General features: G+C 35.8%; 1 protein-coding gene across 5 annotated transcripts; it reads left to right on the top strand.

Moving 5' to 3' along the window:
* Positions 1 to 13,240: 13,240 nt before the first annotated feature.
* On the top strand, positions 13,241 to 21,212 carry LOC147410113 (uncharacterized). Of its 5 annotated transcripts, XM_086432329.1 has the most exons (8): positions 13,241 to 13,483; positions 14,541 to 14,683; positions 16,716 to 16,787; positions 18,456 to 18,566; positions 18,640 to 18,736; positions 19,665 to 19,793; positions 20,770 to 20,913; positions 21,044 to 21,207. In XM_086432329.1, exons 3-6 carry the CDS (start codon positions 16,721 to 16,723, stop codon positions 19,675 to 19,677), a joined length of 288 nt encoding a protein of 95 aa, XP_086288455.1. In that variant the 5' UTR covers positions 13,241 to 13,483; positions 14,541 to 14,683; positions 16,716 to 16,720; the 3' UTR covers positions 19,678 to 19,793; positions 20,770 to 20,913; positions 21,044 to 21,207. The 5 variants fall into 5 exon arrangements, 4 of the variants coding, with proteins under 4 accessions (XP_086288455.1, XP_086288454.1, XP_086288453.1 ...); XR_015175645.1 differs by lacking the exon at positions 16,716 to 16,787 and having other exon boundaries at positions 13,242 to 13,483; positions 21,044 to 21,212; XM_086432328.1 differs by lacking the exons at positions 13,241 to 13,483; positions 14,541 to 14,683 and adding an exon at positions 15,712 to 16,639.
* Positions 21,213 to 22,027: the final 815 nt, after the last annotated feature.

Genomic DNA, 22,027 nt, shown 5'->3' with positions numbered 1-22,027 from the left:
TGATAGGTTTTTGTTATTGCGCGGGAGAGGTTTCTGCTCTTGTGGGGAGAGGTATTTTACTTTGTTGAGAAGTTCCAAGAACCTGTTCTTTTGTGGTGAGGTTTTTTGCTCTTGCGGGGAGAGATTGAGGACTTGTGTGAAGACACCTCTCCGCACAAGAGCAAAAGTTCAATCTCTCCCCATAAGAGTAAAAAACCTCTCCACAGAAGAGCAGGTTGTTGAAGCTTCTCAACAAAGAGTAAAAAACCTCTCCCCACAAGAGCAGAAACCTCTTCACGCAAGAGCAAAAACCTATACAAACGTTTGCTAGCTCCCCGAAGGAGCAGAAGTCGTCAAGAAGCTCTATCTAAATGCAGTGTGAGCTTTTGCTCTTGCGCAGAGAGGTGTATCTACACAAGCCATAAGTATATGAGGTTTAAATTCTTAAACTCTCACATATCTACAATGTAAACACCTAGTGAAGCTCATACATTAATTTGATCAAGCACCTCTTGGACATTTCACTAGACCCCTCTCATTCCACACTTTCAAGATCTTGTTTGATATTGGCAATGAAGGATAAACTCCAATAATAGTAACAAATGAGAAAAAAATTATAACCACACAAGGAGAAGTTGAAAAATATAATACTCACAAAACAAAAGATTTACGTACATGGTTCATTTGAAGGCTACATCCATAGATGTATAAATCATTGGAGTTCGATTTCACTACAAAAAAATTAGTTAAATCAATATAAGGAATCATCTCTATCCCTTAGCTCCACCTTTTTCTTCTTATCTTAATCTTTTCAATCTCTCAACCCCTCTTTTCTAGTTTTTTTTTCCTTTTTCTCTACTTTCTTCTTAATGTTTCTAGAAAATATTATAGCAAAAAAAGAAAACAAACCCCTTTTATAAGCATATTAACTAAAAAACAGTATGTTTGGAAAAAAAATGCATTTAAGACATGACTTATATCTCTAACGATTAAAACAATAAAAAATGCGACTTTTGAAAAATGTCATTTTTTAAACACGTTTTTTATGTTTTAAAGTAGTTTTTTTTTTTTTTTTTTTTTTCTAAAGCAAAAAACTAAACCAACTAAACACTTGTTTTTTTTATTTTTTTAATGTGGGATTTGAAACTTGATAGAATTTGGTAATTAATAAATGTAGAAATATGGGTTTTGATGATAATATATATATATATATATATATATATATATATATATATATATATATATATATATATTTTTTTTTTTTTTTTCTTTTTCTTATAGTGGGTATCCCCACCCTTCAGGTGAGACTAATCCCATGGTCACATGCATTGCCCTCGGAAAGTCCTATGAGCACTTGGTTGAGTCGTGGGTGAAGCGTACCCTAGAGGGTGGCTTCAAGGATTCATTGCTTTGTGGGGTTTCAAACACTTGACCTACACTTTTTGGAGAGCTTATGAAGGCTTGACTTGCCACTAGGCCAATCCGTTGGGGCTTGATGATTATATCTGATGTTATGATTTTTCATTTTTTTAATAATGCATTATTTTGAACAAAATATATGTTGATGTAAACTTCTTCTTTTTTTTTTTTTGACATCATAACATGTATAATTATCTTTGAGAACATGTTATATTGGAATCATAGAATAAACTAAAATAAATGTCTTATATATTTTTAGATATGTATTTATTTATTTTATCTTTTTTGTTTCATTGTCTCTTTTCCATTTCTTTCTCGCGTCATGTTTTTTTTTTCCTGTTATTCATATTTTTTCTTAAGTTTCCTTTCCGTTTTAAACCCTACTCCGACTTTGTAACTATGTTTAGAAGCACCACAAAGTGGGTTGCTTAAATAAAACATAAGCCCAAACCAAACAACCTTAGATTGGGCCAGTGGCGGAGTGAGGATTTTCTTGTAGTGAGGGCAAACTATGGTTAGTTGTATAGTTGAAGAGCTTGAAGATGAATGTCTTTAGGGAGAAATTCAGAGCTTTTTTTTAGAAATTGAAGAAAATGATATTTAGGTCATTTTCAATTAATATATGAGAAGGCCCGGTCAAGAGGCAATGCCATTAACAAAAAATTGAAGAGAAAGAGGGGGGGGGGGGGGGGGAGGTTAGGGTGTAGGGGCAAATGGGGAGAGAGGTGAGGGAGTGGGGACAAATGGGACATGTAATTAGTTGAAAATATAAGGGTGTCTCAAAGTTATGTGGGGGCAATTGCCCCCACCAACTTCTTACTAGCTCCACCCCGGACTGGTGTAATGTGTTTTGAGCCATATCTTGTATAAGAAAGTAAATCTTTCTGGAGCTCCCAATGGAAATTTCAGCACCCATTGTATTGATACTTAGGATTTATTTTATACAAACCTTACAAATCTATTTAAGGAATTATACAGCTAAGAAAATAACTTACACATCAGTTACAGATTTTATTTACTAAAATACAACAATTGCATCAGTTACAAGGCATGATTCTCGGCTTGATTTTTGCTGCAGATTGATTCTGGATTTCTTGTTGAGTTTGACTTTGAATTTTATTCTTGCCTTGTGTCACCTTCCTTAATATGCCCCCGCAAAATTGAGCTTCCATCGGCAAGACCAATTTTGGACCGTAAAATTTCTGTGCGCTCCCGAGACAATGGCTTGGTTAGTAAATCAGCTAATTGATCTTGAGTGTGGACATGACTCACTTTAAGTGTACCTTTCTGAACTTGATCACGCACAAAATGAAGATCAATTTGAATATGTTTCATTCTTGAATGTTGGACCGGATTAAAGCTGAGATGAGTTGCTCCAAGATTATCACATAGAAGAGATGGTGCCGTCTTTAATGGAAATCCAAGTTCTTGAAAGAGTGCAAGTAACCACATTGTTTCTGATGCCCCATTTGCAAGGGCTCGATATTCTGCGTCCGTAGTAGACCGAGCAACAGCTCGTTGTTTTTTCGAACTCCATGAGATTGGATTGCAGCCCAGAAATGTAATGTAAGCCGATGTAGAGGTTCTATCATCTATGTTTCCAGCCCAGTCAGCATCACTGTAGGTTGTTAAGCATGGTGCTACAGCTTTCTTGATGTGAATGCCATGAAAAATCGTCTTCTTGAGATACCGAAGAAGCCTCTTAGTAGCTGTCCAATGGGTGACCGTTGGTTTGTGCATAAATTGAGAAAGCTTATTGACGGCAAAGGAAATGTCGGGACGGGTTAAGGATAGATATTGTAGGCTGCCAATGACACGCCTATATTCTGTACTATCCACTGCAGCTGTCCCATCCACCAAGTGAAGAGATTGAGTAGGTGACAATGGTGTAGAAACATCCTTTGCACCAGTCATGTTTGTTTTCTCCAAGATGTCACGAACATACTTATGTTGTGAGAGAAATATACCTGCATTAGTTGGGATAACTTCCACACCTAGGAAGTAATGAAGTGAACCCATATCTTTCAAGGAAAATTGATCACCAAGTTTGTTAATAACATATGCTACAAATTTTTTTGTCATTGCCCGTAATGACCAAATCATCGACATAAACCAGGAAATAACATATAACGGAATCACGACGATAAACAAATAGGGAGGAATCAGCTTTAGAGTTGTGGAACCCGAGTGCTATGAGAGCATTTTTTAAAGCTGAATACCACGCCCTTGGGGCTTGTTTGAGACCATAAATTGCTTTCCTTAGCTTGCACACATAATCAGGTCTAGACAAATCTTTAAAACCCGGAGGTTGCATCATGTAAACAATTTCATGCAAATTTCCATGTAAAAAGGCATTGTTTACGTCCATTTGTCTTAGGGGCCACCCATTCATGACTGCAATGCTCAACACAGTCCTTATTGTGGCTGGTTTGACCACTGGGCTAAAAGTTTCTTTATAATCAACTCCAGGACGTTGATTATAACCCTTTGCAACAAGTCGTGCTTTGAATTTATCAACTGAGCCATCGGCTTTCTGTTTAACCCTAAACACCCACTTACAACCCACTGGATTACAATTGTTGGGGGGGGAATTAAATCCCAAGTACCATGCCGCATGAGAGCGGTTAATTCACTAGACATGGCTGCACGCCATTCAGGATGAGATACGGCTTGACTCACACATGTTGGTTCTAGAGGTAATGGAAGAGAGTGCTTAGTGAATGTGTAATTGCTTGGGTTTGAAAATGTTGTTCATGGATCTAGTAGTCATGAATGTGTTCGGTTTGAGGGCGCTTTTGACGAAAATATTGTGAATCAAAGACAGAAGTAGATGCAAGTTGATGTGAGGATGAAACATGCGGTGTAATAACAGTTAAACCAGCATCTAGGTTTGAATTTAGATTCACATCACTTCGATTTTCATGCAATTCACAAGGAGGAAGAGTAGAGATAGAGGAAGATATACCTGGAGGTTGTGCAGATATGGCAGCAACATGTTCTGAGCTCAACTGTGGCTGTGAGGGGTGAGCAAGATTTCGTGAAGGCATAGGAATTGAAGAAGTAGATGGGTTCTGTGTAAGAAAGAAATGGAGATCGACAGGTGGGATTTCTTTGGAGCTTAGGCCGTGCGTAAGGTTTGGAGAAATTGGGCTATGCAATTCATCAAATGTCACATGCCTGGAAACATATATCCGATCCGTTAATGGATCCATGCATTTATATGCATTCTGTGTTTGTGAATACCCAATGAAAATACATGGAATTGATTTTGGTTGTAATTTATGATTATTGTATGGCCTTGTGAGAGGGTAGCATAAACATCCAAATTTTCGTAGCTTGAGATAATTTGGTCGTTGACCAAAAAGAACCTCAAACGGAGACTTGTTTTGGAGAATGGGAGTTGGTTGTCGATTTATGAGATAGGTAGCAGTTTGGAATGCATGAGGCCAATAAGATAGAGGTAAGGAAGCATCATGAAGCAAAGTAAGACCCGTCTCTACAAGATGACGATGACGCCTTTCGGAAACACCATTTTGTTGGGGGGTATAGGGAGCGGTGGTGTAGTGGCTTATACCATGATCCGACAAAAAAACTTTTAAACGTTGAAATTCTCCACCATTGTCCGAGTACAAACTTTTGATATTGGACTTAAATCTTGTTTCAACAAGTATTTTAAATTGTGGGAAAAATACTAGAAACAAGAGATTTTGTAGACATAGGGTAAAACCACATGTATTTGGTATAATGGTCCACAAAAATGAGATAATATCGTGCGCCATTAGACCCGGTAATGTGAGCGGGACCCCAAACATCAGTGTATATAATTTCAAGCGGAGAGTGACTTTGAAAACTTGTGGTGCCAAATGGTTGTTGATGTGCTTTATTTATTGAACAAGAAGTACATGAAGATGGTAACTTATTTGTGGTAAGAGGAAGGGAAAAAAGATTGACAAGATTTTGAACAACTTTAATCGAAGGATGTCCAAGACGCTTGTGCCATCCGTCGATTGAAGTCCGTTCATGCACATAAGCAACCATTTTGGGAGTGGAAGAAGCCACCATTGAGTTTGGGAACATGTAGACGCCATTCTCACACGCTCCTCTTAGTAGTATCGCCCCCGTGGATCGTTCCTTCACAAGAAAATAAAGTGGGTGAAATTCAAGAAGAAAAACATTATTTTGTTTGGTAAAGTGATGAACGGAAATCAGATTCTTGTGAATATTTGGAACACATAATGTATCATGTAAATGAAAGGTTTTTTTAGGTGTGGGTAAGGCTAAAGAACCAATATGTGTAACTGCCAAACCTGTACCATCACCAAGAATGACTTCATCAGTGCCATCATACTCAGAGTGAATTGATAAATTTTGTATATCACCCGTGATATTGTGGGAAGCTGCAGAGTCAATTAACCATTTATGTTCTTGACTGTCAGATGTTTTTGCACAATTAACAGTCATTTCAGAAGGATGTAATTGGGGGCAGGCCTTGGCTGTGTGGCCCACTTGATCGCAATACTGGCATTTTGGCTGGTATCGTCTTTGGTTTGAATTGAAGCGGCTCGAATTATTGGTACGCCGTTGATCACGATATGGGCCATTTGAAAAACGATTCTGGCCTTGTTGACGCGAAGACCCTTGACCCTTGTTATTTCCTTTTGGTTGCTGAGTTGCAAAGAAGCCAGGACGATGACTTGTGAAATTCGCAGCAGCCACGAGCTGCTGGGTAGCAGCCTCCATCCTTCGCAAGTAACTCTCATGCCCAACAAGCAGATCATGGAGCTCTTCAAAGGCAAGAGATTTTTCTCTAACCCGAATAGGTGCAGCAATCTCACGAAATTCGGGCCCTAACCCGTTGAGGACATAGAGGGTGATGTCGTCGTCGGAGATTGGGTGATCAATGAGGGCTATCTCATCAGCCAAACCTTTAACCGCATGAAGATACTCTAAGATTGGGCGGTTTCCACGCTGAATCAAAGTCAGTTCTTCCTTGAGTTGCATTGCCCTTGTACGCGATTTACTTGCGTACATGGTTGATAATTTTTTCCAAGCTTCATAGGAGGTTTTGGCTGTGGCAATAAGAGGCGTGATTTTTTGGGAAGTAGAAGCAAGGATAGCACTAAGAATTAGCTTATCTTGTCTAACCCAGTGGGTGTTTCTTGGCTATAGATGGTGGGGTTCCATCTGAGGAGGGGCAATGCGATTCGCCATTAACGTAATCCATTAGATCATAGCCAATTAGGAGAGCCTCAAATTGAGCTCGCCATTGGGGAAAAGATGAGGGTGTGAGTTTCTCATTGATCTGAGCTGTGATGATGTTAAAAAACAACAAGAAGAATTTCTGAGGGAGAGGTAGGCTGATTTGCGGAAGACATGAGGATCAAATTCTCGTTGGAGATTAGCTCTGATACCATATAAGAAAGTAAATCTTTCTGGAGCTCCCAATGGAAATTTCAGCACCCATTGTATTGATACTTAGGATTTATTTTATACAGACCTTACAAATCTATTTAAGGAATTATACAGCTAAGAAAATAACTTACACATCAGTTACAGATTTTATTTACTAAAATACAACAATTGCATCAGTTACAAGGCATGATTCTCGGCTTGATTTTTGCTGTAGATTGATTCTGGATTTCTTGTTGAGTTTGAATTTGAATTTTATTCTTGCCTTGTGTCACCTTCCTTAATATCTTGGACATATTTTGTATTTGTTTATGAGTTTCTTTTTCATGACTTTATTGGCTTCCATCCATTTGAAAGAAATGATTGAATTTTGGTGAGTTCTATAGATCGAGGTTTTAAATAAAATGGGTTTTTTAAACGGCTGAGGACATCAATAAAATGGCGGCCTCAAGGTAGAAAGTGAAATATGTTGAAAAATTGTTATAAATTGAAATTTAAAATTTTAACCTAAATTACTAAAATAAGAAAAATAATGAATAAATACATCTGAGAGAGAGAAGCAAGATTCTAATTTGAGTCACTTGCACTGTCACGTTGTCCCAAATTAATAGTACCTCAACCCTTAGAGTCAACGTTTAGATTTGTTATTGATAAGATTTAGATACAAAGCTCCATTTCCTTGATAGAAAACAAGACTATGCACTACCATCAAACGAATTGTGCAAAGATGAATTTTTTAAAATTTACATTAATTATTTTTTAAATTACAAAAATACTTTAAAAAATTTTAAAATTGTATCTTAAATTAACAATAAAGATTATTCGGACTCATATATACTAAATTTTGTTACTCGTGTGCGAAGGCATGCGCATGCCAACTAATAATTATAATGAGAGAAGCATTAGTATTATTTAAGTAAAATCACATTAGTTAATTTTTAAAAATTACAAAAACATCTCTATTTACATTAAATGACTCAACACATAATGAAACTATATTATATATATCTATTTGAAGATTTCAAACTAATTTTTTAAATTAATTATAACTAACACATGGACTAATTTTGTAATCTACGTGCAACTGCAAATGCCATCTACGAATATTATAATTAATGATCACTTATCAAACAATTAGAAGCTATATATAAATATATAATTAGTGATCCACTTCAAATGGGAGAAGTAGACGGTTGTGGTAGCAGAAAAGGTTGCCACTTCAAATGGGACTACTAATTTAATACCTCTAATTAAGAAACCTTAATTTCCTATTTACGTCTCACACATGTTTCAAGTATGTGGAGTCCATTGAGGATTCCATTACTTTTTGGAGAAGAAGACAGTTTTGGTGAGAGAAAAGGTTTCCAACTTAAAAGTATCTATTAGTTGAGTTCCTTTAATTAATTTATTTATTTTGATAACGAAGGGTATCCGGGCCAGCTTGCGCGCACCAGACTAATCCCTTCGCCCCGCACTCAGGCTATACCCCACTTCGTGGAGTGGTGCATGGCCACCAAGGTTTTTTATGGGTAGTGAGATTTGAACTTGAGATCATAGAAAGAGCAGATTCCTTGGTCCCAAGTTACTACCATTCAGCCACCCCCTTTTATTAAGAAAATGGAATGATTAAAGGATTCTATTTGTTTTATGGATGGAGTGAGTAACTGAGCCTAATCTCAACCATTTTTTTTTCTGGTAAGTTGCGACTTATAGAAAATTTTCTAGTGAGACCAATCCATTTGTTATTTGTGGTCAATTGTGGGAAAATGAAGATATGGGGAGGAAGAAAACACGTTGAGGGACGGAAAAAAAAAATGTCAAGAGAATATTTTTTATTTCTCTCCTTGAGAAGGATGATTTTGTGCTTCACGCTGCTATTTGAAGGGAAAATTGGTATCTCTTCACCTAATGAAGGCTTACTATCAAATTCATCATTTTGGTTGCTTGGAACAATTAATCTCTTGCTGAAATTTGTGTGGTTAAGATTTCTTGCTCAATTTCGAAGATAAGGATCTTATGAAACGAGATCCTTACCCATTTTTCTTGATAGAATCGTGATAAATGACTCTCCCATGTGGCATACTCAATCAACACCCGCCATGACGTGACATGGTAGAACCGTAGATCTGTACTCCTCAGGTTCAGTCAACTCGACTGAATTTCAAGATGAATCGGACCCCAAGTCTTGCTAAGTCAATTTGGTCGAGTTAGCTTGAAAATTCACCAAGTAGAGCAAGCAACTTGATGGAGTTTTCTTTTGGATGGGTATACAATGACAGCAGTAATACGTCGATGGGAATTGAACCAGGTCAAATGTATTATCGTGAAACAACAAAATAATATAGAGAACAAAAAAGTAGAAATCGCACACAAAAAATAAGGATTTACGTGGTTTGGCAATGTGCCTACATCTATCTCCTTAAAAATAGAAGTTAAAAAAATAAAAATAAGAAAAAACACTTAAGAAAATATTACATAATTCTTATTTTAGTAATCCTAAAAATAAATAAAATACAAGACAATTACACAATAATCTCTATTTTGACTTGAATTCTATCACATTGAAGGCTTGGGACAATAACCTATCACACGTGCTCGTTATTCCACCTTGCCTAAATACCATAATCACCTTGGAGGGAAATTGTGCATGTCTTTTACATCAAACATTACATCACCTATGCTAAGGATGCAACTTCACCTCAAACATAAATCAACCCGACTTAATCACTTGTCTATTAACACTGCAAACAAACATTGGTCTTTTAGAACCACCAACTACACACTATCAAATCATCCTGATCTATCTCATATCTCAACTCGATGGGCTCTGATTTGACTCCCCCAAGTTGCAGTCCTACCTATGCTTGGCCATTTGGTCTATAAGGCGAGGCAAAAAGCAAATTTTATTTTATATTAAATTTGATTTTCCTTAATTGATTGGAGTGGGTCCCATTTGATTGATTGAAATTCTTTTGATTTGCTTCGATATTGGATTTGAACGAGCACTCGAGTTTGTCCGATCAAATTGGGTGTCTACACCAAACTTAACGTGACAGCCAAATTTGTGTGAAGCATGAATATTATGCACAGACATAAACAACCAAAAACATGAAGGTGGGTGTAAGATAGAATTTTATGAAATAACAGTTCATATGGGATTGCATGTGCCATCTAAAACTCTAGTAAGCAAACAAATGACTCGGTGGGTAGCTGTTAGAACACATTCACCCCAAAATTCTGGAGGAAGATTATCTTGAAAACAGATAGCACGAGTAATGTTAAGAAGGTGTCCGTGCTTTCATTCAACAACGCCATTTTGTTGAGATGTACTGACACAACTATGTCTATGAATAACACCAAGAGATGAAAAAAATGTTGTGACTTCGCCATTAAAAAATTCAAGTACATAGTCACTACGAATTTGGTGGATTTGACAATTAAATTAAGAGTGAATCATAGCAAAAAAATATTTTAAGTGATGACAAACCTCAGATTTGTGTTGTGTTAAATAGACCCAAGTGCTTCTTGAGTAATCATCCACAATTGTTAAAAAAATATTTGGCACCACGAAGAGATGGGATTGTGTAGGGACACCAAATATCAAAATCTATTAAATCAAAACAAATAGAAATGGATATATTGTTTAATGAAAAAGGTGAACAACAATGTTAAGCCACAAGACTAATCGTGCAATGACATTTATTCGAAACAAAACTATGAGAATCAAAATTTGATAACTGAGATAGAACAGAAGCGGTATGACCCAATTGCCAATGCCAAATGTTAAATTGTTTGGGTTGGGTAATAAAAGAAGCAATAGGACGTATTGTATGCACCGATTGATAAAGACCACCAATCTTTACCCTTGCCAATCTTCTTCTTCGTATTCAAGTCCTGAAAAATACAATAACCAGGAAAGAAAGTTATGGAAAAATTTAATGATTTAGTAAGTTTGCTAATAGAGGGGAGATTGAAATTCAAAGAAGGAACAAACAAGACATTATCAAATTTAAGATTTGGCATTGGTTTAGCTGTGCCTATATGAGAAATAGTGGCCATTTGGTCAGTAGGTAATTTGATGGGAGAAAGGATTGTCGTAAGGCTTGACTTTAATAAATTTGGATGAGAAACCATATGATCCGTTGCACCCGGATCAATAATCCAAGAACTACATTTTAGAAAGGAAGATAAACAATATGATTTACTTGCCGCATTAGCCAAAGGAGTAGAGTTAGTCGAGGGTATTAAGGCAAGAAGTTGATGAAATTGTTCAGGGGTGAAAGAGAGCATTGAGTTTGGTGACTTAGCAGAAGTTTCCACGGCATGTGGATGAGAACTAGTTGGTGAGGAATTTGTTGTCCCCCCCCCGAGACGGAGAGTTTGTTGCAACTTTATGTAGTGTATAGCTATGTTTCTTGTGGCATTGAGATTCTGAGTATCTATCTAGTCCACAAAAATAACAGTGATATTCATGTTTCTTACGGCATTGAGATTCCGAATATCCATCCAAGCCACAAAAGTCACAGTGATAAAATGGCTTCTTGTTATTAGAATTTCTACTTTGAGAAGGACTAGAGGCATAGCTGATTGCTTAAGGGTTGATGGGAGAACATCATAAAGAGAACGCTGGCACTCTCTTTTTGTAATAGCAAAGAGTAGGCTTGATTGACAGTAGGAAATGGTTCAATGAGGAGGATTTGACTCTGAATAGTGTTATATGAATCACTTAATCCAATAAAAAATTGCATAATATAGTCTTCATGTTGCAGGCAGTATGAGAGCACCCACTACACCAAATATGGCTATTTGAACGATTTTGAACTGTTCCAATACTAGTATAAAACGCTGTAGGACTGTTCCTTATTGAGGCGTTGCAAAAGAATTGGAAGGGAAGTTTAATTCTGGAGTCTGAAACAGTTCAAACCCGTTCCAAATGTATCGTAATTAAAATAGCCATAATCTCACATGTATTTGAACGGTAACAATTTAAGAACGATTTTTAACAGTTCCAAATGTTAAATTAGGAAAAAAAAAGAAAGAAAACCATTTTGGAAACTAAGCATCCTTAAGGGGATTCATCAAAATATTTATGAGTATTTCAATAAAATTTTTACTTTACAAATATTGATATTTATTATAAAATAAGATCACCTACTGTTAAAAATTGAAAAATCAAATGAACTTAGAACCATATCATTGGAACACATCCGAGATCAACTAGTCCACCGGTTGAAACCATCTTATTTGTCACCTCCTCAGACACTTCTTCGCCAGTGACATTGAAATAACTCCCACTACAACATTTTTGATATACAGCAGCGGTTTATAACAGCGGATAATTTTATCCGCCGCTATATATACATTTTTTGCAGCGGATAATATTATCCGCCTATATAGGTAGACTTTTTTGCAGCGGATAATTATATCCGCTGCTATAGGGACCTCGACATATCCACATTTCATGCTTCCTACTTATTCAGTGCATATAGCAGCGGATTAATATATCCGCCGCTCAAAAAACAATATTTTTTTATATAAAGAGTTATGTTTAGTGATTTTATCTCTGTATCATTTTTTTAAAAATTGAATCTAGCAGCGGATTAATATATCCGCCACTACAAAAATCAATTTTTTATATATAAAAAATTATGTTTAATTAGTTTTCTTTATCAAATTTTTTAAAAAATTTAATCTAGCAGCGGATTATTATATCCGCCACTAAAAAAAATCAAAAAATTTTAATATAAAAAATTATGTATAGTAAATTCTGTTTATCAATTTTTTTAATTGAATATAGTAGCGGATTAGTAAATCCGCCACTAAAAATCAATTTTTTTATATAAAAAATTATATTCAGTGAGTTTTTCTCTTTATCAATTTTTTTTAAAAATTGAATATAGCAGCGGATGAATATATCCGCCGCTATAAGGATCCCTTCCATATTCCATCAATTTTTTTTAAAATTGAATGTAGCTGCGGAATAGTTTATCCGTCACTAAAAAATGAAAATTTTTTTTATATGAGGTCGGTTAAGTGAGTTGTTCTCGTTGTCAATGTTTTTTTTAAATTGACTATAACAGCGGATTTGCGTATCCGCCACTAAAAATTAATTTATTTATATAAAAAGCTTGGTTTAGTAGGTTTTGTGTATCAATTTTGTTAAATTAAAAATTAATTCAAAAGATGATAGGTTAATTTTTATATAATTATCAATTGAATTCAGCGGCGGATTATACCTTCCGCAGCTGTAGATAGAACATTTTCTATTTAGTACGACAATTTATAATAGCGGATCAAGCTTTCCGCAACTGTAGATACAATTTTCTATTTAGTACGGTGATTTATAATAGCGGATGCTGATTGCCGCAGCTGTTGGGGTGAGTTTTTTGTAGCGGATAACTATATCCGCTGCGATAGAGAAACATATAAAACGACTTACCTACATATGTTACAGCGGAAAAAAGGATCCGTCTGTAAAATTTTCTAAATGAAAAAACACAAAACAGCGCGCCAACTTTGTTTCCCTCTTCCCTCTCATTTTCCCTCTCATTCCTTCGTCCATCACTCTCTCTTGTTCTCTCATCTATTGGTTCGTCTGTTACTCTCTCTCTCGTTCTCTCATTTGTTGGTGGATATGCTTGTGAGATCACTTCGACAAGTTCGATTGCAAAATCTGGTAAGCTCTCACTCTCTCTCTCTTTCTCTTTCACTCATCTCTTTCTCACTCTCTGCAACCCATCGATTTCTATTCGACCCTTCAACATCCATGGAATCGACCACCCAATATGACACAAATTTCAAACCCTAGAGTTTTATCGATTTCTTTTGCTGATTTTGATTTCGATTGGTTTCAAGGTTTAATGGCATAGATCATGTTGTAACAATCCTCCCATCTCAGCCGTTGGTTTGACCCATCTGTTGAACTTGTGATTGTGAACCAGTGCTTGGCCGTCTCTCTGGTTCACCAAAGTTTCAAAATGCTTGTAAATTTCATATTAACACTTGGACACGAGAAATGGAAATGGAAATTACTTACCTCAAATGATGTTTGAGGTAGACCATAGTTATAAGATTTCTTGGTTTTTCTAAATATTAAAAAAAATCTCCAAATAAATGACTAGCCGATTAAATTACTGAATTAATGGATGATTTATTGATAAATCGTCAAATATGGTAATATTTTTACCCTTCACCCTCAAGATTTTATTTTCTTAAACATTAAACTCTCAAGAACAAGATATGGATGTTGAAGATGATGGGTTTCAGTAAAAAAAATAAAAATCATTTGTATATTCCCAAAAATTTCTGGATTTTTTACAAAAATTTTCTGAATTTATCCAATTAACCGAATTAAACCCACTAATGAATAGTTAACGTATCCGAACTTGGTTACTATGAGGCAGACCATCAAAGTATGCTTGAGATGAGAAGGTATTGTTAGGATTCCCTTGAAAAATGAATCTCTAGAAAATCCATACCGATGCCTAGGAATCCTATGTTTTCATTCTCATATCAGCGTTATCTTTGATGCCTAGGAAAAAATGACTTTTTCACGACAAATAAAATTCCAGCTTCTTTTAACTGATTTATTTATTAAATTATGAAAGGGTAAATCTTGGGTTAGAGAAAATTCTTTGTCTTGTGGAGAAATTTGTAATCTCATCAACTTGGTGAAATGAAATGACATATGGATAAATTGGCACGCCTTTGTAAATTATTTATATGTTTTCTAGTATACAGGAGCTGGGGGGTAATCTCGTTAACAATAGCCTACTTTTTGCAACTTTACACTTTGTGTGGATTCTGGTCCAACTACATGAAGCAGTTCCCGGGAAGAGGTACAACAGATAAGTGGAGCTTGCACAAGCAGCATTTGGTGAGATTGCATTCCATCACTCACCTTTCTATTGATGAAATAATGATACCCATCTGGTCGATCTGATCCGATGATTGTGGCTATCTGATTTTTTAGAGTTTCATTTACTTTGAAATTATTTATTTGCTTGCATGATCTACAACTCTGTGTTCAATCTTTTCACACAAACAAAATTTCTCTAAATCATGCATTTTTTTTTCTTTTAGTGGCATATGAAGCTTACCATTGACCCCTATTTGAAATTTTGTACTGCCCAATTTTCTATTAATAAAGTGTTGTATACAGTCATGTTTGTAGTTGGATTTGCATATATATATATATATATATATATATATGTATATAGTATACAGTACTGTAGTTAGATGATATAGTTTGACAAGCAAGTTTTCTATTCCATAGTTATTTTGTTGGGAATTCACTTCAGGATTCCGGCTAATGATGAGGGTGATTATTTGTTGCATGGTTTTGGTTTATGCCTATATTTCAATGGAATCTCTCTTGATGATCAATATAGTCCAACCTTTGCGGTGTAGTTAGTATTAGAATTCTAGATCATTGACCAAGTGGTGTCTTGGTTCCCCAATCCATGGATTAGAGCTCTCTTATTATTATATTAAAGTGAGCCAGGGCTTATGATAAAGAGTTTTATAGTGGTGTGTCAGATTTAGAGCCCAATAAGCGAATCCATTAAAATAGAGGAATTGAACCAACTTATAAGGAAACCCCAATAGGAACTTTCTTGAAATATTGATCTACTGTGTTAACCAAACAACTACTCCAAAAGACCAAATTGTTGGAGAGGGTAGAACTATGAATATAAGACGGTTACGGGACTTACTAGGGTGGGTGCTCTGTTAGGGGAGGGGGCGATGGTGTGAAAGGGGTGAGTAGTAGTGGTAGATGCCATTGTTCAAGGAGGAGGTTAGATTTCATTACTTTTATTTTTTTTGTTTGTTATGTCTAAGGACTCAGGTTGTTGATTAGATCTAAAATAAAATGAAAAAAAGAGAATCCTTTGGGTTGGCTAATCAAAGGCTTGACATCAAGAGCAGAGCCATGATTTTCTTGTAGTGGGGGCAAAATATGATTAGTTGTATAGTTGAAGAACTTGAATGGAGGGAGGTGAGGGTGTGGGAGCAAATGGAGAAAGGTGAGGGAGTGGGGACAAATGGGGCATGTAATTAGTTGAAAATATAGGGGTGTCTCAAAGTTCTGTGGGGACAAATGTGATCACGGGGGATGGGAAGTAATTTATTCGTTTACTTCAAATAACCTTGATAATAATAAAGATTATATATATAAATGTGAAAGCATTATGGTCTTCACCTAAAATATCTCCTTTTAAAATTCCCTTGGGATCAAGGCATACGTGGCATGTGTTGAGGTGTGGGAGGAGGGTTTCAATCCTAAAACATCTCCTTTTCAAATTCCCTTGGGATCATGGCGTACGTGGCATGTGTTGAGGTGTGGGAGGAGGGTTTCAATCATCCACCCTTGGTGCATTGCACATGCCAACACCTACCAGTAATTATTAAAAGTTGAATAATGCTGAAGTGACTTCAAATATTGATTTCATATTGTACTTTGCTGACTAGGAGGTGTTTGTGAACTATAAATGCTTTCCATCGAGATATGAGTAAAAGGCATCTATGGCTCTGGTTGGCAAGGTTGTGCAAGGGCTTAGCCTAAGTCCAAGCTAGATTTTGATCGAGCTATTAATCAGAAATTAATAGAACATATATTGTATCTTAGTTTTGAAGCATCGATTGAATGATACATAGTGATACATTTTTGCTCCCTTTTAATGGTGGAGATGGTTTGTGTTCCACATATTATATTATGTAATATTATAATTATCTTTATTTATTCAATCTGGAAAATTTACTGATACCTAATAAGCCATGTATGATGGGCATCAACGAAGCTGGAAGAGGACCTGTTTTAGGCAATAGTTAGGTATTAACAGAGCAAGATCCAATCTTTAATAGTTAGGTATGTATGTTTGCGTTTCTGATTTTTTCACTTGTTTCAGGTCCCATGGTTTATGGATGCTTGTATTGCTCTCTTTCCTATCAAACCACTATTTCTTCCTTGAAATTTGCAGGTAAAAGGGCTTCCTTTTCTTCTTTCTTTCACTCCTTCTACTGTGATTTGATATGGGTTTTTTGCATTTAGTGATTTTATCTATCTTATAAACATGGCTTATCAATTCAGTGGAATGCATTTTAAATTCTTGAACTTTTTATGATTCATATGATAGGTTGGATTGAAATAAGAAAATTATTGGGTGAAATTGTTAGATCTTGCTTTTATTTATGTTTTTCTGATAACATTACCTCTTTATCTGCACTCATGTTGTTTCATGAAAGTCTCTTGCTGTGCAACCCATCGAGGTGGGTGCGGGAATTTATGGTAACATGGTATGGGTTGAGAGCAATTGTAAAATTGTTTCTTTTAGTATGTCAGATTTAGCAGCTATTTCCGATGGGTACTTTTATATGTTTGATCTGCTTGGCAAAGCTCTTGCTGCACCTTCTAGTTATGCCGCCACTACCAAAATGCTCTCTTTAACAGGTATTCAATTTAATTGGTTCATTAATCACCAGTTCTTGGCTTACTTCTAATAAAATCTACTTATTTGAAGGAATGTATTGAGGAACTATAACTCCTTAAGGCTGATAAAGTGTTAACTTGATGGAACTAAATTTCAAGATTTTGTAAAATGATAGTTCGTCTTTTTGTTTTGGTCTTATAACTTGGTTGGATGCCTAAACAGTGGGGAAATTATATTCCTTCTGACGATAATGACCCTGATAATAGTGAGGTTTGAGTGTAGAAATGGGGGCACTTTTAGTCTTCCAAATTTTGGTGTAAACAAACAACTATGTAACCTTCTCTCAATCTAATAGTAAAGATGTACATATCATGTGCGTGTCTGTGTGTGTGATTCAAGGAATAACACATGATCATGGCGGTGTATAACTAATCCTTGAGATAATTAAGAACAAGATATGCATTATCGGGATATGTATACAATCTTGACCGTTAGATTTCATGCATATCATATCAAACCATGAAATGAATTCTCTACCTAACCCTATGAACTGGGTTCATTCTAGTTCCCCACCCATCGAGTGAGACTAATCACACGGACACACGCACCATCCCTTTGAAAAGTCCTACGTGCAACTGGTTGAATCAAGTCAACTGGACCTTAGAGGATGGCTAGTGTCGAAGCCAGGATTTTGCCCATGTGGGGGCAATAGTAACGGATTTTTTTTATCCGTTGTTGATATCTGTCACAATAGATTGATACTTTGAAAATTCATATGGGGCAAGTGCCCCCACTGTAAATCCACCCGAGAGTGGCCCCATGGAATTCATTGCTTAGTTGGGTTCCGAACACTTGACCTACCCTTCTTGTGAAGCATCTAATGCATGGAAACTATCAAAGTCATCGGAAGAGCCGATGCCATGAGGCACAATGCAGGCCATTTATGACATGGTTGGCACCAACATTGACATCATGGACACTTTCTTCAACTTCTGCTCTCTTGATAGGAAGCTCTGAAGCCAGCGCATGTTTCTAAGCTTTACAAATCCCATTTTTGAAAAGAAAAAGAATTTCAGATGTTTTTTTAAAAATGTGTTTCCATGTTGACTTCACCTCAAATGGTTTTAATTTTGTATATTCATGGGCTGCATACCGGCAAACATATATTTTCTTTGAATTAGCTATTAAATTAATATTTCTTTTTGATCATTTCCATAGATAAAGTGAGATTGGATGCTGTCAGAACAGAGTCCATTTTTTTGGATGGAAATGGCCATGCATTTTGGAGATTGGAAGGCTATTCTGATGAACCACATATATTGCTTCAAGGTGTGTCTTAACTGCATTATCTTAATGTTTGATTTTGCTATCAATTTCACATTCAAGCATTTTTTCCACACAGATATTGGAAGCTGGGATTCTGTTACTCCTCAGGACAAGTGGTTTACCTACGGTTCTGAACAGTGCAAAGTGGTTGAGGATTATATATCTTGTAAAAGGTGAGCATTATTCTTGTTCAAGCCTAACTTATGGTTCATCTGTGCCCTATTGCTGCTTCTATTGCTTAATGACAAGAGGATTAGTTAAATCTTAATAAGTCTATGGAGTATATCATATATAGTTTAGTCATGGGGTATATAACAGTCTAGTAGCAACATCTGGAATGTAGCTCTGATTCTAGTGTCATGTGGTTCCTACGAAGTGCCAACTTAACATATCGTACCTTGTCAAGCTTGTCTTCAACCCGTGACATTATTTGTTTTATTTTATTTTTATACTTATCGAACCTTGTCAAGCTTGTCTTCAACCCACAATGGAATAGACATGACTTGGAATCATATTGTCCTGAGTCAATTTGGATCATTTGGACCTGATTCAATACAAGTAAAAAAACGTAATGGTCTACTGTATGGATTGACCATAGTTAGCCAAAATTCACCACCTCATAACATGAATCCTGATCATGCATTTTATTCACTTCATTCTAGGGCATAGAACAAAAGACATGGATGTCCTTTCTGACACTTGAATACAATAGACGGAATTTACCTTTGAGAGATTTTTCAAAAGTTGGGATAACTTAAAGAGAAAATAATAACCCTGAATTTATTAGTAAATCCAGTGGCAATAAGCATTAAAGGATGTGAATCAGCCCAATAATGCAGCTAAGATCATTCAACATGCTCTGTGAAATTAGAACTTTGACAAATTTACAATATCTTAGCCACATATTTGTGTGGTTCATGTTGGGAGCATAATGTGGAGTTTGTTTTCAAGTTACTATTCAATGAATGTTCATAATATATACCTGAACTTATAAAGATTTGTATATGCATGTTGAAGTTTAGTTTTTGGTTGCTTGTAGAAATATACTGCAATGTACCAGTTTTATATCCTGATATCTGCATGGTATTTCGATTGCTTCAGGGAACTCCAGTGAACATTATTGTAGGTTCTCACGTATGGGTTGAAGACCAAGCATTAGCTTGGATTGATGGAGAAGTATCTAAGATTAATGGCACGGAAGCTGAAATTCGAACTAGTAATGGGAAAACGGTATGATAGGCTGCCGACAATATCAAGCTCTCATTTCCTTGAATACTTCCTATGGAAATTAAGATGCCAATTCTCATGCAGTTTAACATGTATGCTTGCACCCATGATGCTTAACCTCCTCATGTTCAGAAACATTTAAGGGCATTTTCTTGGCTAAACTGCTTCAAGTCGGATAGACTAATTCTAACATGATATGTTGCAATGAATAAATGAAAGATTATATCATGTATACTCCTTTTTATTCATTTGTAATTGTTTCTATGTTTTATAATCTGAAAGGTTCAATGTTCTTCTAGTTCTTCTAGTTCTTCTTGTCACTGTCAACAATATCTGGCACTATTTGCATTTTCTTTTCCTCATTGCCTAGTGCTGGTTTCCCATTGTGGTAAGAGATTCTGTCCATAATTGTTTCATATCACTTGCTCTAGTGCCTTTTTTCTTTTCTATATCAAATTATACAATAAAATCTTCTTTCCCATGGTTCTTCTTGAAGATTAAGTAGCCTTCATATGCATTTAGATCTCTCAAGTTGTCCCTTTAATGTCAAATTTTGCCTAGCATAATAAGGTCATGCCTGTGTATATTCTCAAAATTATTCTGTCTTTATAAATCTAACCAAATTATTTTCTCTTTACAAGTCAATCCAGTTTGTGCAATTCACTGGCCAAATGACTCTTTTTTGTACAAGTTCACGAGTTACTACATTACGTTCCCCTGCACCCAGAAAAAAATTCAAAATGAAAAGGACACACTTTTCAATACCTACTTGCTACAGTTGCATAGTTGATGGAGAAACATGTGGTTCAGATGCATTTCCATATGTCATGTTTCAAATCCTGAGTATCAGTTAATTTAAAATTTTAAGAATAATGTGTGACTTGAAGTTACAAGTTAATACCCCGAAATATCATGGGTATTGATTGTTAATATTATTAGTGCTGTGTCATGAAATTTTTGCTACTTTGATATTATTCAGGTTGTAGCCAATTTATCGAGAATATATCCGAAGGATAAAGAAGCTCCTGCTGGTGGAGTGGATGACATGACAAAGCTATCTTATTTGCATGAACCTGGAGTCCTGCAGAATTTGTCAACTAGATATGAACTCAATGAAATCTATGTGAGCTTTTCTTCTTGTTGTTCTTGTTCCTTATTTTCTTTTTTTTTTTTTTGAGTTAATTTTTGCTAAAATCCTCAAAACTAAGGGTTGTGCTATAATTGGTATGTCCTAATCTTTGATATCATGGCAGACTTATACTGGAAACATTCTTATTGCCATCAATCCATTCCAAAGATTGTCTCATATATATGATGCTCACATGATGGAACAATACAAGGGAGCACCATTTGGAGAGTTAAGCCCTCATGTCTTTGTTTAAATTCAGGATAAAAAATATTTTTTTTTTAAATTTAAAAATGACCTATTGCAGCGGATCTTAAAATCCGCCGCTATATGCTGTATATTTTTATTAAGTAAAAATTTACCTATTGCAGCGGATCTTAAAATCCGCCACTATATGCTTTAAAAATTTGCTTATTGCAGCGGATATTAAAATCCGCCTTTATATGTTGCATATTATATTATTTTTAAATTGATCTATTGCAGCGGATATTAGGATCCGCCGCTATATGTTAAATATTCTATTAATTATAAAAGTGATCTATTGCAGCGGATATTTATATCCGCCGCTAAAGATAGTACATTTAACAGCGGATACTATTTTCCGCTGCTACATTTAGCGACCGAGGCGAGATCTTGTTTCCGCTGCTCATCGCCGCAATATCTTTTACCGGCGGAAATATTACAATATAGCGGCGGAAAAATCCGCCGCTGTAGACCAAAAATGTTGTAGTGTCCTCTCTTTACGCTCCAAGACAATTCGGTCTCACAATGTGAAAAAGCCCAAATTTGATGGTCCAAGGCCATGAAATTTCATAAAATTCGATGGACAAAGGGGTCGAATTTGCGTCAAATTTTTCATTGTCAAAGTTTTATTTTCGTCTGGCCGAAACTGTCAAATTAATGAAGGATGGGAGAAATTTGACAACTCTAAGCCGTCAAATCTAGGAGCATCAAGAATTTCAACGGTTCTAGACCCTCAAAATTCAATTTCTAAAATCAGTGGGCTTTGGCCCGTCAATTTTTTCTGTCGAATTTTCCAATTTTCACGTAGTGTCTCTCAATTTGATTGAGATCGTCATCTTGTCTATCGAACTTCCTTCTCTATAGGCCA

The sequence above is a fragment of the Akebia trifoliata genome, chromosome 2, assembly GCF_017979445.1.
Source record: "Akebia trifoliata isolate Shusen 1 chromosome 2, ASM1797944v1, whole genome shotgun sequence".
Lineage (NCBI taxonomy): Eukaryota > Viridiplantae > Streptophyta > Magnoliopsida > Ranunculales > Lardizabalaceae > Akebia > Akebia trifoliata.
The sequence above is the reverse complement of the archived record's forward strand: the minus strand, read 5'-3'. Positions and strand labels throughout refer to the sequence as shown.